Source organism: Neomonachus schauinslandi, chromosome 7 (genome assembly GCF_002201575.2).
Source record: "Neomonachus schauinslandi chromosome 7, ASM220157v2, whole genome shotgun sequence".
In the NCBI taxonomy this organism is placed as follows: Eukaryota; Metazoa; Chordata; class Mammalia; order Carnivora; family Phocidae; genus Neomonachus; species Neomonachus schauinslandi.
The window spans coordinates 129,874,837-129,890,589 of NC_058409.1; the positions used below are offsets into that span (position 1 = coordinate 129,874,837).

A 15,753-nucleotide genomic window follows, 5' to 3' on the forward strand; every position below is an offset into this window, starting at 1 on the left:
TAGGAACTAAATTGTAGGAGGCTTGACACCTAGAGATAGGAAGCTTTGTATTTCTTTTTCCATTTTAGCATTTATTAAGCAATAGAGATTAAAAAGAGAAAATTTAATATGATTGCCATCCTCAATTTTAGTACATTAATGGTTTTTTAAAAAATAAGATCTACCTCAGATCCTTGTCTGACAATGAATTATTGGTTAAAACCTGATATAACTTTTGCTCCTAGGAGATATACGTATACACCATTATGTATTTTATGTATTTATTTTTGTATCTGTTTCTAGTTATCCTCTACCTCTTTAGGAGTTCCCACACCACAATACTGCTACTCTTTGGCAGTGACCATATATCATGTAATCCATAATTTGACCATATATCAAAAATCTCCCCAATTTTTTTCATAACACCATGTAGGAAAATGATAATTATGATTATTGAAAAAGTGAGAAGATACTACCATTTTCCTGTGGCTCTAACTGCCCATTGCACAACCCTTCCAAAGGACAAGAAGGTGACTGGGCTGGTTTTGTATTTTTTTTTTTTTTTGTAATGAACTTGAATTTATTGTTAGAGTTGGAGGCGGCTCCATTACAGCAGCTGGGAACTATAGCAGGGAAGTGTGGGGAGGAGCAGAGCACAGCAGCACGGGGAGGGTGGGAGCTAGGAAGAACACAGGCCGGCTCATTTTGGTTTCCACACAGTCATTTGGCAGAGAAGCCGAGCCCGGACGAGCGTCTGGATTTCTCAGTCCGGCAGTAGTCTGGCAGGGCTGCTCATTGGCTTGCTTGGGGACAGGTCCTCTCCTGGGGTGTTTTTTTTTTCCAGCCTGTTTTCATCTTACTCAGTAGGAGTTCAGCTTTAGCTCAGCTTCGTCTCCTTCTTCCCTTCCTCCCTCTCATTTTCCCCAAGTTCTCTGGCATGGCTTCTACCTCCCAGATCCTCTGTCCAAGAGTTTGGGGCTGGAAAGGCAGCCAGTGTTCCCATTTCAGCTGCAGGATGGCATAGTGGAATGTTGGGGGAGTCACACGTTGCTGGGGTGTCAAATGTTGGGATGTCAGGCAGTGGCTTATTTTTAACCCATTACACACCAGGCCACAGCAGATGACCACGTGCAGAGAAGCCAAGCAGGGGATGACAAGGGATGAGGATAATTGGAATGGGTGGGTGAAAACTTCAAAAGGTCAGGGAGCTTGGAAGAATTCTGGGATTGGGCTGGGCTCTCCTTGCCCCTTTGTGCTGCCCAGTAGGCCTGGTCTGGGCACAGCTCTGGGATGTGAATGATATGAAGCAGGGGCTGGGAGGATAAGTAACTTGTACATACATTGTACAGAAAGGAACCTAAAACCAACCACATAAAGCTTTTAGTTATTCCACATTTGAGATGAAATCCAGTATATAAGGGCGCCTGGGTGGCTCAGTCAGTTAAGCCTCTGCCTTTGGCTCAGGTCATGGTCCCAGGGTCCTGGGATTGAGCCCTGCATGGGGCTCCCTGCTCAGCGGGGAGTCTGCTCCTCCCTTTCCCACTCTCCCTGCTTGTGTTCCCTCTCTCTGTCAAATAAATAAATAAATAAAATCGTTTTAAAAAATCCGGTATATATATATATTCCCCCCCAACACATGGTCAAATACTCACTTTGAAATAGTATCTGTCAGTCTGAGAAACTCATTTGATAAAGTTTAGCAGAAAATAAATTAGGCAAGCCCCATGATGTTAAGTTATTACAGTTATTTTGGAAGTCTGAGTTTACTAATGGATCTCTTAATTTTACTATAGTTACTATAGCAATAGACTAAGTCGTGGGTTCTTCATTAAAACAACCAAGGCAAACAAAGAAAAAAATCACAGAATTTAGATAAATAGATTTTTATCCAATATTTTTAAAATTACAAATGTTTCACAATGTTTAGAACACTGGCTGCTCAATATCTATTACTTATGTTTGTCAAAGTCAGTGCCTGATAGTGAATATATTACATTTATAATGGGAGTTGTAATTTCCTAATTCACCAGATCAAAAAGGAGTTAATTTGCTAAGTGACTTTAATAAGATACCTAGAAAAATGAGAACTACACCAGATGCTGGTTAGTCTGTTAGTTGTATTCCTTTTTCTGTCTTTATTCTAATCAGTTTATTCCATAGTATATAACCTTGCTGTATGAGCCTTGTCCATAGACTTATAACATGCGATTGGCCTAGGATGTTTGTTAGAAATAAAAATTCCAGCTCCAACACCAGACCTACTGAATCAGAATCTGTTTTTAACAAGATCCCAGTGTAATTCATATGAACATTAATGTTTAAAAAACACTTATTTTCCTCTATGGCTTAATTAGATACTCAGCAGCAGAAATCTCAAACAGATGTAAAGGGTTAGTATAGCCTAATATGGCCTGACATAACTAAAAGATTTTATTATAAGCTAGTCTTTTAAAAGATCTTTCTTATGAGTACGTTGCAGCCTTCCATTGCTGTCATAACAAATTACCATAAACTTAGTGCTCAAAGCAACTCAAATTTATATCTTATAGTTTTATAGGTCAGAGATCGGGGATGAGTCTCACGGGACTAAAGTCAAGGGGTTTGTGTGGACAGGGCCACATTCCCGTCTGGAAACTGAAGGACAGAAATTGTTTCCTTGCTCATTCAAGTTATTAGCAGATTTCAATTCTTTGCAGTTGTAGGACTGAAATTCTCATTTTCTTGCTGTCAGCTCAAGGTTCATTCTGAGTTTCTAGAGGCTGCCTGTGTCCTTTGGCATGTGGTCCCTTTCCACCATCTTCAAAGCCAACAGTGAGAGGTCAAGTCCTTTTCATACTTAAAATCTCTTTTTTTTCTCCCATCTCATTTCTCTAGAGCCCATCTCTGCCTTCTTCTTCCACTTTAAATGGTTTATATGATTAGTTTAGGGCTATCTAGATAATCAAGGATAATCTCCCTTCTCAATGACTTTAACCTTAATCGCATCTGCACAGTTACTTTCACCATGTAAAGTAACATAGTCCCAAATTTCAGGGATTAGGAGGTGGGCATCCTTTGGGGGAGGTGGGGAGGCATTATTTTGCCAACCATAGAGTGATACAAAGTTTATGATGACAGTTTCCATATCCAGCCTTGATGAAAAAAGTCATAAAACTCTGTGTAATATGTCATTTCATTTTTATCTGCAAAAGGTCAGAGGAATAGATTGGAGGATAACCTTTGATTCAGCTGACATGTTCCTTGAATAGAGAGCCGTTCAAGAGCAATGTACTTTACAACAGCCTCTCTCTATTCACTTATAGTCATAAGGACTCTGTGGACACATGTTCTTATGTTTTTTAGCATAATTTCAGTTTATCTAATGCAATTGACTCTATCAAATTTAACATGTCTAAAGCACTGCAACAGGTATATGATAGGTTAAGTAAATCAAGTGACAATTAAAAACTCACTTAAAGGTTGCCACAAGGATTCATGAGCTTAAATAATAACTCTAAAGGACACATAATCTTAGAATAGAAATGATGGAAAAGGCCGGATATATCAAATTGGCTAAACGACAATTGTATTAAATAAAAATTCGTGAAAGTTGTCGGCATTTTACTGGTCATGACTTTAGGAGAACATTGCTTGAACTGCCTCTAACATTAAGGAACAGTAGATGAATTAATAATCTTAATGCCTAGATTCATGAATCTCTTTCCTGCCAGATACTCTATTGATCGGCATACTGATATGGACCGGATTTTTAGCATTCACTCCGAAAATGGCTCTATTTTCACTTTGAAACCCCTTGATCGGGAGTCCTCTTCTTGGCACAACATCTCCATTACTGCCACAGAAATAAGTGAGTGGGGAATACATCCACCTGAACACCGAAGTGGTAAAATAATAGCATTAAGTAGACTCTGTTTCTTGAGGGAAGTCACTTTCTCATTAGCAACCTCAGAGTGTGTTGGAGACTTACGGTATCATAATGATTCTCAAATATCCACTTTTTAAACTTGATTTTCTTTTACACCTTACTCTAGGAGAGAAATAGATTATAACCTCAAAAAAATAATTAATCTGTCTGAGAAAATTATGTCTTACGAATAATACTTCATTCTCAATCATAGTCTCCTCTTCTTAATCGTGCTTTGCATCTGGACCATGTAAGAAAGCTCAGCTATTCATCAGCAATCCAGTTGAGAAAGTGAATACCGCAGAAATGATTTGTTGCTAAGTTACAAATGGGGTGAGTGGTATCACCGCTTCTCTGTAAATGAGACTGAAGTCTTACACATGTTCTCGTTGCAGATAACTCAAAGCAAAGTAGCCACATCCCTGTCTTCATCAGAATTCTAGATATAAATGACCATGCTCCGGAATTTGCCATGTACTATGAAACATTTGTTTGTGAAAATGCAAAACCTGGGCAGGTAAATAAAATTATTATAAACTTTAAAAAATATTTCCTCTTCACAAAGGCAGATAACATATCAATTGACTTGCACAAAATCTTTTTTATGCAAACTACTGTCAATCCTTTTGTCATCTGTTCATCTCCCCTTACCAAAACACTCACAGTGATCTAAACAGATGACTTCTGAAGTTGTTTTTATTATGGAACCCATGATGTAATAGCAGAGTTATAATATATACTTTAATTTATATACTGGGTATATAATGAATATATATATGTGAAAAGTTCCTCCCTGGATTCATAATTATGATGATACTGAGTTATACTCAAGAATAGAGTGGAAATATATTCCTAAATAAAACATGAAGTATGAAAATGAAATTGTTCTGTGTTAGTATAAAGGGAATCACAATAATTGTCTTGTTGATTACATTTTTCCTCTTTTAATCTCTCAGGCAGGATATTTTGGTTTGATAAATTATACTTTGTGATTTTTCAACTTCAATATTATTGAGATAAAAAAGAGATAGTACAAGAGTTACAAAGTCCTCTTGCAAAGTCCCCCTAATATATAAGAGATCTCTAAAGTAACTTTAAGCAAATGCAGAGTATGTTCATTTTTGACACCAATATAGTATTTTACAAATGACAGCAACTGCACAAATTTCACTGAAAGAAATTTTAACCAGTTATTTAGATATTTCTTTAAAGAAAAAGTAGATGGATGTTAAGAATCATATATAATTCCATTGTGCCTATTTAAATATAGAAAATAAAAGTGAAATACTGTCCTCCTTTTATTACAATGAAGATTGCAACGGACCAAATGTTTATTTGAAACCCTAACCCCCAATATGGCTGTATTTAGAGATGGAGCTTCTAAGGAAGCAATGAATGTTAAATGAGATCATAAGGTTGGGGCTCTGATCTGAGAGGGTTGCTGTCCTTTAAAAGAGAGACAAAAGAGAGATGACTCTCTCTCTCTCTGCCCACACTCAGAGGAAAGGCAATGTGAGGATGTAGCAAGGAGGCAGCTGTCGGCAAGCCAGAAAGAGAGCCCTCACCAGAAACCCGCCTAGCTGGTACCTCGATCTCGGACTTCCAGGCTCCAGAACTGTGAGAAAATTAATTTCTGCAGTGATTTTTACGGCAGCCCAAACAAGCAGACCAAGACAGAGTTCCACTTACATACACAAAAATAAAAATGGGGTATTATCATTATTTGCCAAAAAAGAATCATTACACAGTTATTTGGATTAAAAATTGTTTTTCTTTCTTTTTTCTTTTTACATGTTACTTTGCAACATGTAATGGACATACTCTCAATTTAGTAAATGATCATTTTTAATTTGATGCTGAATTTTTCTAGCACAGCTACACATTAATTAGTTTATTCAACTATCCACTTACTAATAGAAATTTGGTTTATAAACACAATGTGAGTCTAGCAGATAACGCTATAATGAGCATTATAATACATTTGTATTTATACACTACCTGGTGTTCCTTTCCTTTGATATAACCTTTGAAATAAGAATAATTAAATTTTATATATAAATACACATCAGTGCCTCCAAACAGCTCCCCAAATAGGTCATATACCTAGTGGATGATTGCCTATTTACTGGAACACTAGACTTTTTAAGTGTCCACCAAATAGTAATATCTCATAATAATTTTAACATGGACTCTTCCCAAATTATTTAGGCTGAACATTTTTTCATAAATGTGTAGCCATTTTAAAATAATCTTCACAGATGTATTAGTTTCCTAAGGCTACTGTGAGAAACTACCACAAACTAGAGAGCTTAAAACAACAGAGATGTGCTCTCACACAGTTCTGGAGGCTAGAAGTCTGAAATCAATGGTGTCAGCGGTCCGTCTGTCTGTCAGCAGTCAGGACTCTTGACATTTCCCAGCTTCTGTAATTGCCAGCAATCACCGGCATTCCTCGGTTTATAAGAATTACTCCAATCTCTGTGCACACTGTCCCATGACATTCTTTTTCTAACTCTCTGTATCCACATTTCCCTCTTCTTATGAGACTCCATTCATTGGCTTAGGGCCCACACTAATCTGCTATGGCATCATCTTAACTTGATTGCATCTACAAAGAGCCTGTTTCCAAATAAGAGCACATTCACAGGTACTGGGAAATAGGATTTGAACATATATTTTAGACAGACATAAGTCAACTGACAATAGCATATACAGAATCTTTACTTATTTGTCCATTAATATGCTTTTCTTTTGTTGATTCATGTAATTGATACATATTAAAAATAATATTCGATAAAGTATATTGATATTAACTAATAATTATTTTAATATATACTACTACTATTAACATTTCTGTCATTGTTCATATACTTGGCGGAAAACAATTTCCTTATTAAAATTAACAAGGTTGAAAATATATTTTAATCTACTGCTATGCATTCTCTGTTAAAATATGTGGATACAGTGGCCCATCTAATCATTTCAAGAACTCAGCCATATTACCAGAGGACCGATGTTGTTTATGATTTAAAATATCACTAAAAATAAGATATTTTATATTACTAAAAATTAGATATCATTGCCAATCTAGAACAGGAGGCTAAACAAAAGTATTAAAGTACTAAAAGCATTTTTTCTATGTCATGATCCAATCTTCTAAGGAGAAAATGTGCATTAAGTTTGCATTAATAATTGTGCACTTTCAGAAGCATTATATAAAGAAAAGTAAGGTTCCATGCCTCTCTGTCAATAAAATGAATGAAATCATAGTTAATATTAAATTACAGGGGTAAAAGTGTTGACTAGTGAGGTTGCAGGTTAGTATGGCTATAGAAGGTAAACAATAAACAAAACAATGGGTATGTCAAACCACTGTGAAATTCCAGTAATTGTTCATTACAGAAGTTGCACTATTATACCTGGAAGCAGTGCGACTCTGTTTTGGTGGAAAAGAAATTTGAAAGTAAGAGTAATTAAGTGGCTGTGATTTCAAGTCACACAGATGGCAGACCCATGACTAGAAAAACAGGCACCCCGATGTGTAGCTTAGTGCTTTTTCCACTGTGAAATGCTCAGTGGACTTTTTCTGCCTGACCTGTTGTTTGATGCTCCATCCTCACACTATGGCACACCTCTGACTTATAGTGAGCACGGCTAAGAGGTGTTGTGATTTCTCAACTTCGACACTGATTTTATGAAACTTGAAAAGCATTTATTTGTATATATTTCTAACCTTTGCAAATACCATAAAAAAAACCAAATACTTTGAATAAAATAAGCAATACGATTGTAGTTAGGGTGCCCCATAGCTTTAAAACCTTTTGCTTTCTGGTATTATGTGGCATATTGCTTATTTTTACCAAAACTATATTCAAGTGTTCTTGATCTGTAGGAATAGTTGTGCTAATCACTTCTGTCTTTTTAAAAATGCATCTGTTATGTTCTCTGCCTTTGAGACAATCATTATTTAGTGGGGGCAAGAGATTGGTAACCAATTATTAATAAAACAGACTGGTACTTTCTAACAATGTTAAAAGAGGATAGATGTTGGACTGATAAAATTTTCTTTAAGGTTAGATATTCCAGTGGCCAAGAATCAGACAAAGATTCATAGAGATACCTTGCACAGTGATACTTGATGAACATATTCTATCCTTAACTAATTGTTACATTGCATAGAACTATAAAAAGCTTTGGCATAATTTCCGAAAATGGCCTGTTTTTTGTTTCTTTAATAAGTCGATGATATATTTAAAGCACAAACACTAACTTAAAATGTAGTATAACAAGAGTTGCTCTTTGTTGTCCTTTATTTAATTTACTGATTTGTTTCAGTTGATCCAGACTATCAGTGTCATGGACAAAGATGATCCTCCCCGAGGCCACAAATTTTTCTTTGAGCCAGTACCAGAATTTCCTCTCAATCCGAACTTCACCATTGTAGATAATAAAGGTACAGAACATTTTTAAAGTTAAAATTGAGACCTTCAGCTGCAAAATTAAAAACTGGTCTGAGTTTCCCCCCACACACACTTTTTTTTTTTTTTTTTTCCTAGATAATACAGCAGGAATCGTGACTCGAAAAGACGGGTATAGCCGCAAAAAAATGAGCACCTATCTACTGCCGATTTTAATCTTCGACAATGATTATCCAATTCAGAGCAGCACCGGCACGCTCACTATCCGTGTGTGTGCCTGCGATAATCAGGGAAACATGCAGTCCTGCAATGCAGAGGCCTTGGTCCTAGCGGCTGGCCTGAGCACGGGGGCACTCATCGCCATCCTTCTTTGTGTCATCATTCTACTCGGTAAGCTATACCTCCGAATGCTCATTTCACTCAAAGAAGTCTCTCCCTTCTGGTTCAGTGATGGTGCAACCAAAAAGCACACTTCTCTAGAGCTAAAGGTTGACATTTTTAACTTTTTATTAAAATGGTTCTTTCAGTGGTGAGGGGTGGGAGGGGTGGGGTGGCTGGGTGATAGACACTGGGGAGGGTATGTGCTATGGTGAGCGCTGTGGATTGTGTAAGACTGATGAATCACAGACCTGCACCTTTGAAACAAATAATACATTATATGTTAAAAAAATAAGAAGATGATAGTAGGAAGGGAAAAATGAAGGGGGGAAATTGGAGGGGGGAGACGAACCATGAGAGACGATGGACTCTGAGAAACAAACTGAGGGTTCTAGAGGGGAGGGGGGTGGGGGGATGGGTTAGCCGGTGATGGGTATTAAAGAGGGCACATTCTGCATGGAACACTGGGTGTTATATGCAAACAATGAATCATGGAACACTACATCAAAAACTAATGATGTAATGTATGGTGATTAACATAACATAATATAATAAAACTAAAACTAAAAAAAATAAAATGGTTCTTTTGATTAGAAAAAGAAAATTGAGTTCTCTCTGAGGATAGGTCTAGCTTTCTAGAGATGGAAGACAGAGATAATATAGCTAATGCTATATACATATACAGAGACAAATATTTTTAAAATCTATTTTATATTACACCGCTTAGTGCTAACTAACCATGGTCACTGTTCTAAGTATATTTAATTTTACAACTGATTTAATTTTCATATCAATTCTGTAAGATAAATACTTTGATTCTTCTCAAGAAAGACTAACGTCTACCAATTCACTCATTTAGGAAGGTTTTAACTAGCATTCAAACTCAGATAAGTCTATTTCAGAATTTTCCTTTTAAACCATTATTCTCAAAACCAAAGACTACCTTTTCAAATAATATTACTAACAAATACTAAGATATGGATATTAGACACCTAACTGGCAAGTGCATTTAAATTGTCAAGATAAGGTAAACTTTTTATTCATACAATTTGTTATACATAGGTGCAAATTAAAAGTTTTACTTCATTTTTTAAAAATATCACTATGACATTGTGGTCATATCTTCTCATGCAATGTTTTCTGAAGTCATGCTTTCAACAGCAAATGTTTTATTTGAGCATGCCCTAACAGGACAACAATTTAATTCAATTAAATAGTTGTTCCACTGTAAAACATTCCCCCCCCAAAATTGTTTCCATCAAATATTCATCCAAAATGCTTATGCTTAGGGCATGAGAGCCAGCCAAATTTATGTTCCAATGCTCATATGTGCTGGCTCCTTTAAACTGCAAATCCTTTCAGGCTATCTGGATGAAATCCCTTTGGCCAGATACCCTTGCAGGACTTCAGTGGGAGATTGATGAAAGTGAGGAGAAAACATTTCTCTCAGCTAAAATGATCCAACTATTGGGGCGCCTGGGTGGCTCAGTTGGTTAAGCGACTGCCTTCGGCTCAGGTCATGATCCTGGAGTCCCGGGATGGAGTCCCGCATTGGGCTCCCTGCTCAGCGGGGGATCTGCTTCTCCCTCTGACCCTCTTCCCTCTCGTGCTCTCTGTCGCTCATTCTCTCTCTCAAATAAATAAATAAAATCTTAAAAAAAATAAATAAATAAAATAAAATGATCCAACTATTTAGAAAAACATTTTCTCAGGGCGCTTTAGAACATACATACCACCAATCCACATCTCAGAACTGCTGCTAGAAAGTTGACTCTCATGTAAAATATTTTTGTATCCCCATGGAAAATAAAGTTTGGTTTACCACTCAGCTAAGTGCTACTGATATTATATTGTTTTATTTACTCACATAGTTCTACTTTCCTAATTTAGAACACCATGGAAATATGTATATTTCAAATTTTATTTTTAAGATTTCTATATTAAGATAATACACACACAGACATAAAGACATGCATACACACATGGCGGAACAAAAGCACCCCCAAAGTAAGCTTAGATACTATAACATTATGAAACTAAATTGGATAATATTTTTTCTATGCAGAAATCCTAGAAGGCTGCTTCATTATTCTGAAAAGTCTGCCACCTTTGTGCCCTACACAATATAGAAGGCACACATTTCTTGTTTTCCACCTTCCCAACTGGTTGCCTATATGTGGAGTGGTTTTCTATTATTTTAGTTAAAAATTGGTTCCAATTCAGGTTTCATTATCAAAGTTCCTAAAGCATTTTTGCTGTGAGTTCATCTTTTTTTAAGTTTTTATTTAAATTCAACTTAGTTAACATACAGTGTAATCTTAGTTTCAGGTGTACAATGTAGCGATTCAACACTTCCATATAACACCTGGTGCTCATCACAGCAAGTGCACTCCTTAATTCCCATCACCCATTCAACCTATCCCTTCTTCCCACCTGCCTTCCAGTATCTCTCAGTTTGTTCTCTTATAGTTAAAGAGTCTGTTTTATGTTTGGTTTGCTTCTCTCTTTTTTCTTTCCCTGTGTTCATCTGTTATGTTTCTTAACTTCTACATATGAGTGAAATCATATGGTATTTGTCTTTCTCTGACTTATTTCACTTAGCATAATACTCTCTAGCTACATCCATGTCATTGCAAATGACAGGATTTCATTCTTTTTTATGTCTGAGTAATATCCATTGTGTGTGTGTATATGTATATATGTATATATATATATATATATATATATACCACTTCTTTATCCATTCGTCAGTTGATAGATACTTGCACTGTTTGCATAATTTGGCTATTGTAGATAATGCTGCTACAAACATCGGGGTACATGTATCCCTTTGAATTAGTACTTTTCTATCCTTTGGGTAAATACCTAATAGGGCAATTGCTGGATCATAGGGTGGTTCTATTTTTAACTTTTTGATGAACCTCCATACTATTTTCCAGAGTAGCTACACCAGTTTGCATTCCCACCAACAGTGCAAGAGGGTTCCCCTTCTTCACATCCTCGCCAACACCTGTTATTTGTGCACAGTTACTAAATTTCTAAATTTCTATAGTAAATAGACTCTGCTCTTTGCAAGATAATGATATAGCACAGACAATGACATTTTAGACCTACCTATTACAGTTTGAAGAAATGTAGTTCTTAGAGTTTGTCTATGTTAAAAGGCAAAGTCGAGGCAGGACTTTTTAATTTTTTTGGTTCCTTAGACACCTTGGAAGTCAGATGAAGCTTATGGGAACTATTCAGAATGATAATTTAAATTAATAAGGATAGGATATATTAGGCAAAGGAAATATATGTATCCAAATTAAACAAGAAACAAAAGCTAAATGTGCTTAATTATTGTCATATGTGCCTTGCTCTAGTGCAAGTCTAATGATCATTTGAGATATGTCCTAACTAAAATGCAATATAAAATATCTGTGCTTTCTATTGATTTAATAGTCACACATACTCTTACTATCACTATAGTAACTGTATATCCTGATATTCATAATAGAAATACTAAATTTCAGTTACAGATAAATGGAAATAATGATACACTTTTTTCTATTCCTTATCTTAACCTTTCTAAATTCCATTCAATTAATAACCTCAGCCTAGGGAAATGAAGTAGATGATTTTAACACAACAGAGGAGAAAAAAAACTCAGAATAGGTTCTAAGGTCCATTTATGGGAGTTAATAAATATTATATTAGCTAAGAAACCCTTAAAATAATTTGACTATATTGTTGTTCTTTTATAGTCAGAATTTATAGAAATTTTGAGGAAAGTAGAGAAATTATAAATTCAATATGAAATTTAAAAGGAATCTTTTTTTTTAACTGAATGATTCACTAAATTGGTAGATTTTCAGATCTATGTTGGAGTTAATTAACTTATTTTCATCCTTTAATAGGCGAGAGTACAGATATGTTCCATTTTTATTGAAAAGGTATTTTTTTAAAATTATCTCCAAGATGATTCTGAATATAGCTCAGCACCTATAACCTATTCTGTGGAAGTTAACTGAAGATGCTTCTAATGATTTTTTTTTTTAATTCTTTCTACCAATTAATAGGAACTAAGGAAAGTGTGTTGGCCAATATGACAATATCATTGGACAGGCTTCTAATGGAGTTATAGGGCACTCAAGGGCCATGGTGAAATGCAGTCTCAATGTGAATGAGTTTCCTCTGTGTAATCTCAATACAAAAATTGAGAAAAGAAATGACAGATTTTTGAGCCAACATTTTCTTGTTTTTTAATAAAACGTAAATAGTACTGACAAAACATTTAGCTGCCTAAAGTAAGGGGAACCTGTTTTTTATTTCTCCCCTGCAATGTGCAAGTGTGCTTTAGCAAGATTATCTTTACTTCTTAACTTTTCTTGTATATAAAATTAGGGACTTGGCCTATTTCCAATGGAAAATTTATATTTTGGAAATCATGTGGTCTTTTTCCTTATTTTTAAATATATATGTAAATTGCAAAACTTATTTATTTTGCATACGTTCACTGTCACATATACGCATATGTTAAATTTCAGTAATATAACAAAAAACAAGAAAGTATATTCTATGTGGGGAAGTTCACAGTTAACCTGATACATGGTATGTAAATAATAAAAACAATATAGTGAATTGAGGGATTATAATTAACATTTTAGCCAGAAAGATCCAATGCAACTGTACAAGTCAAGGAAATCCTCAGTAAAAGATAATTAGTCTGAGCTGTCTTGTAAGATGAGTACAGGTTAAAGATAAGTTAGACTTTGAATTTCATACTGTCGTTTATAGAGTTATATTTCAGATTTTAAGTAGGCTTTCAAAACCAAGTCAATAAAGGAATTCAAACAGATATGAGCTACTGGAAGAAATTAGATAAGTAGTATGTATATATTTATGTATATACACACACATATATGCATGTGTATAATATATACACATATATGATGCATATGTATGCATATATATGAATAATGTTTTGCATATAGGCCCTTGCATCATTAAGAAAATATTAAATTGTTGCTCAATTTTTCTTGGGATAATAATGACTGTAGCTTTAGAATTTTAGTATTTTTAAGCAAGCATACCATTGAGGGGAATGAGGTATCACATAATTAACAGTTGGCTAAATGAATTAGCCATAACTGAATAAGGCTTTTGCAATGCCAGAGCTCTATAGGATAGTGAGTCTTGAAAGTAAATAAAGGGATTGTAATATCTGCTCCTTTACCAATAGAAGACATTTAGTCACTGGCCCACGGCACCCTGTATTTGTGTAGGGTAGTTACTCTTTTTTTTTTTTTATTAAAAGATTTTATTTATTTATTTGAAAGAGAGAGAGCACATGAGAGGGGGGAGGGTCAGAGGGAGAAGCAGACTCCCTGACGAGCAGGGAGCCCGACGCGGGACTCGATCCCGGGACTCCAGGATCATGACCTGAGCCGAAGGCAGTCGCTTAACCAACTGAGCCACCCAGGCGCCCGGGTAGTTACTCTTTATCCAAACAAATCTCAGCATCTCTCACACCACACAAACTTCCTTCAGCAAAGTGTGTTATATTTCATTTAAACCTGAATCATGGACTCTCACTATTTTCTCTTTGTTGTCGTTGTTGTTAATAGTTTTAGTTGTACTGTTCGCTGCACTGAAGCGGCAGAGGAAAAAGGAACCTCTGATAATTTCAAAAGACGATGTCCGGGACAACATCGTGACCTACAATGATGAAGGTGGTGGGGAAGAAGATACCCAAGCTTTCGATATTGGCACATTAAGGAATCCAGAAGCAAGAGAAGACAGTAAACTTAGAAGGGATGTAATGCCTGAAACTATATTTCAGATAAGGAGGACTGTGCCTCTGTGGGAAAATATTGATGTACAAGATTTTATCCACCGAAGATTAAAAGAAAATGACTCAGACCCAAGTGCACCACCTTATGATTCACTGGCAACATATGCCTATGAAGGGAATGATTCCATAGCAGATTCACTCAGTTCTTTAGAGTCTCTCACAGCAGATTGTAACCAAGATTATGATTACCTCAGCGACTGGGGGCCTCGTTTTAAAAAGCTTGCTGATATGTACGGGGGTGATGACAGTGACCGAGATTAAGAGTATTGTATGACTTGATCCATGTTTTCGGAAGTACTCTCCTTGTTACTAGATTGAGTGGCCTGCATTCTCTTCCTTGGAGGAAATTTTTTAAAAATTGAAATTACAAACAATACGTAGGTGTTGTCTTAGTAAGGGTTTGCTTAATCAGTAAGTTTCTGTGAATGAATACGAATGATATAGATTTTTAAAAAAAAAGTAATAATAACTAGTTCCCTCTCTTTGCCTAACAATCTCTGAAGGAAAGTATACCACATCAATAATCAATAAAAATTACATAAAGGCTTTTTGTGCCTTTCCTTAAATATAAAGACTTTATAAATGTTTTCTTAACTGACTTACAATCACCTTTACTATTTAACATTGTGCAACTGCTTTGTAAATTAATATGAAAAATATATCCCTAAAGAAATAGGAATGACTATTACTGCCATATTTATTTAGTTGAAGAATGTCTTTGTGTTAATTCATTCATATTTTTATAAATGTATATTTATATTTTTGTATTTTTATGAAATAAACTAGTATTTATAAAAATAAATATCATTTTATTTAATTCCTAGAAGCACTTCTGATCTCACTTATAACAGAATTTTTTTTACATCTTTATAGGCAAAACATGATTCACTCAGGGAAAAAATAAAACAGCTAACTTACTGCATGTGATTTGGAACTAGAATATAGCAAGACTATAAAAGAGCTTTAGTATAAGTAATGGTGTCTTGCTTCTGCCACTTAAACATGGACAAGTGTTTATTGAACTACTCATATTTACCCATCAGTAGGATGTGAGACCTTTGAAATATAAACTATTATAAATATGCTTGTAAATGATTAAGTTTTTTTTGTACAGTTTTTTCTATAGAATCAACCAATGAATTTTACTTGAGAGTATATGAAGTATATGTAAGGAATATTATGTAGATGACAAAAAAAATCTAAATCACTCTTCCTTCATCAATAGAATAGTTTTCAGA

At 35.2% G+C, this 15,753-nt stretch overlaps 1 protein-coding gene across 2 annotated transcripts in view; it reads left to right on the plus strand.

Moving 5' to 3' along the window:
• Positions 1 to 14,776, plus strand: part of CDH9 (cadherin 9) — an 81,943-nt gene extending 67,167 nt beyond the window's left edge. For both annotated transcript variants that reach the window (XM_021695884.1, XM_021695893.1), the window contains 5 exons: positions 3,690 to 3,826; positions 4,279 to 4,400; positions 8,219 to 8,336; positions 8,440 to 8,691; positions 14,289 to 14,776. In XM_021695884.1, the coding sequence (XP_021551559.1) occupies positions 3,690 to 3,826; positions 4,279 to 4,400; positions 8,219 to 8,336; positions 8,440 to 8,691; positions 14,289 to 14,776 (1,117 nt within the window). The remainder of the gene's footprint in view (positions 1 to 3,689; positions 3,827 to 4,278; positions 4,401 to 8,218; positions 8,337 to 8,439; positions 8,692 to 14,288) is intronic.
• The last annotated feature ends 977 nt before the right edge of the window (positions 14,777 to 15,753 follow it).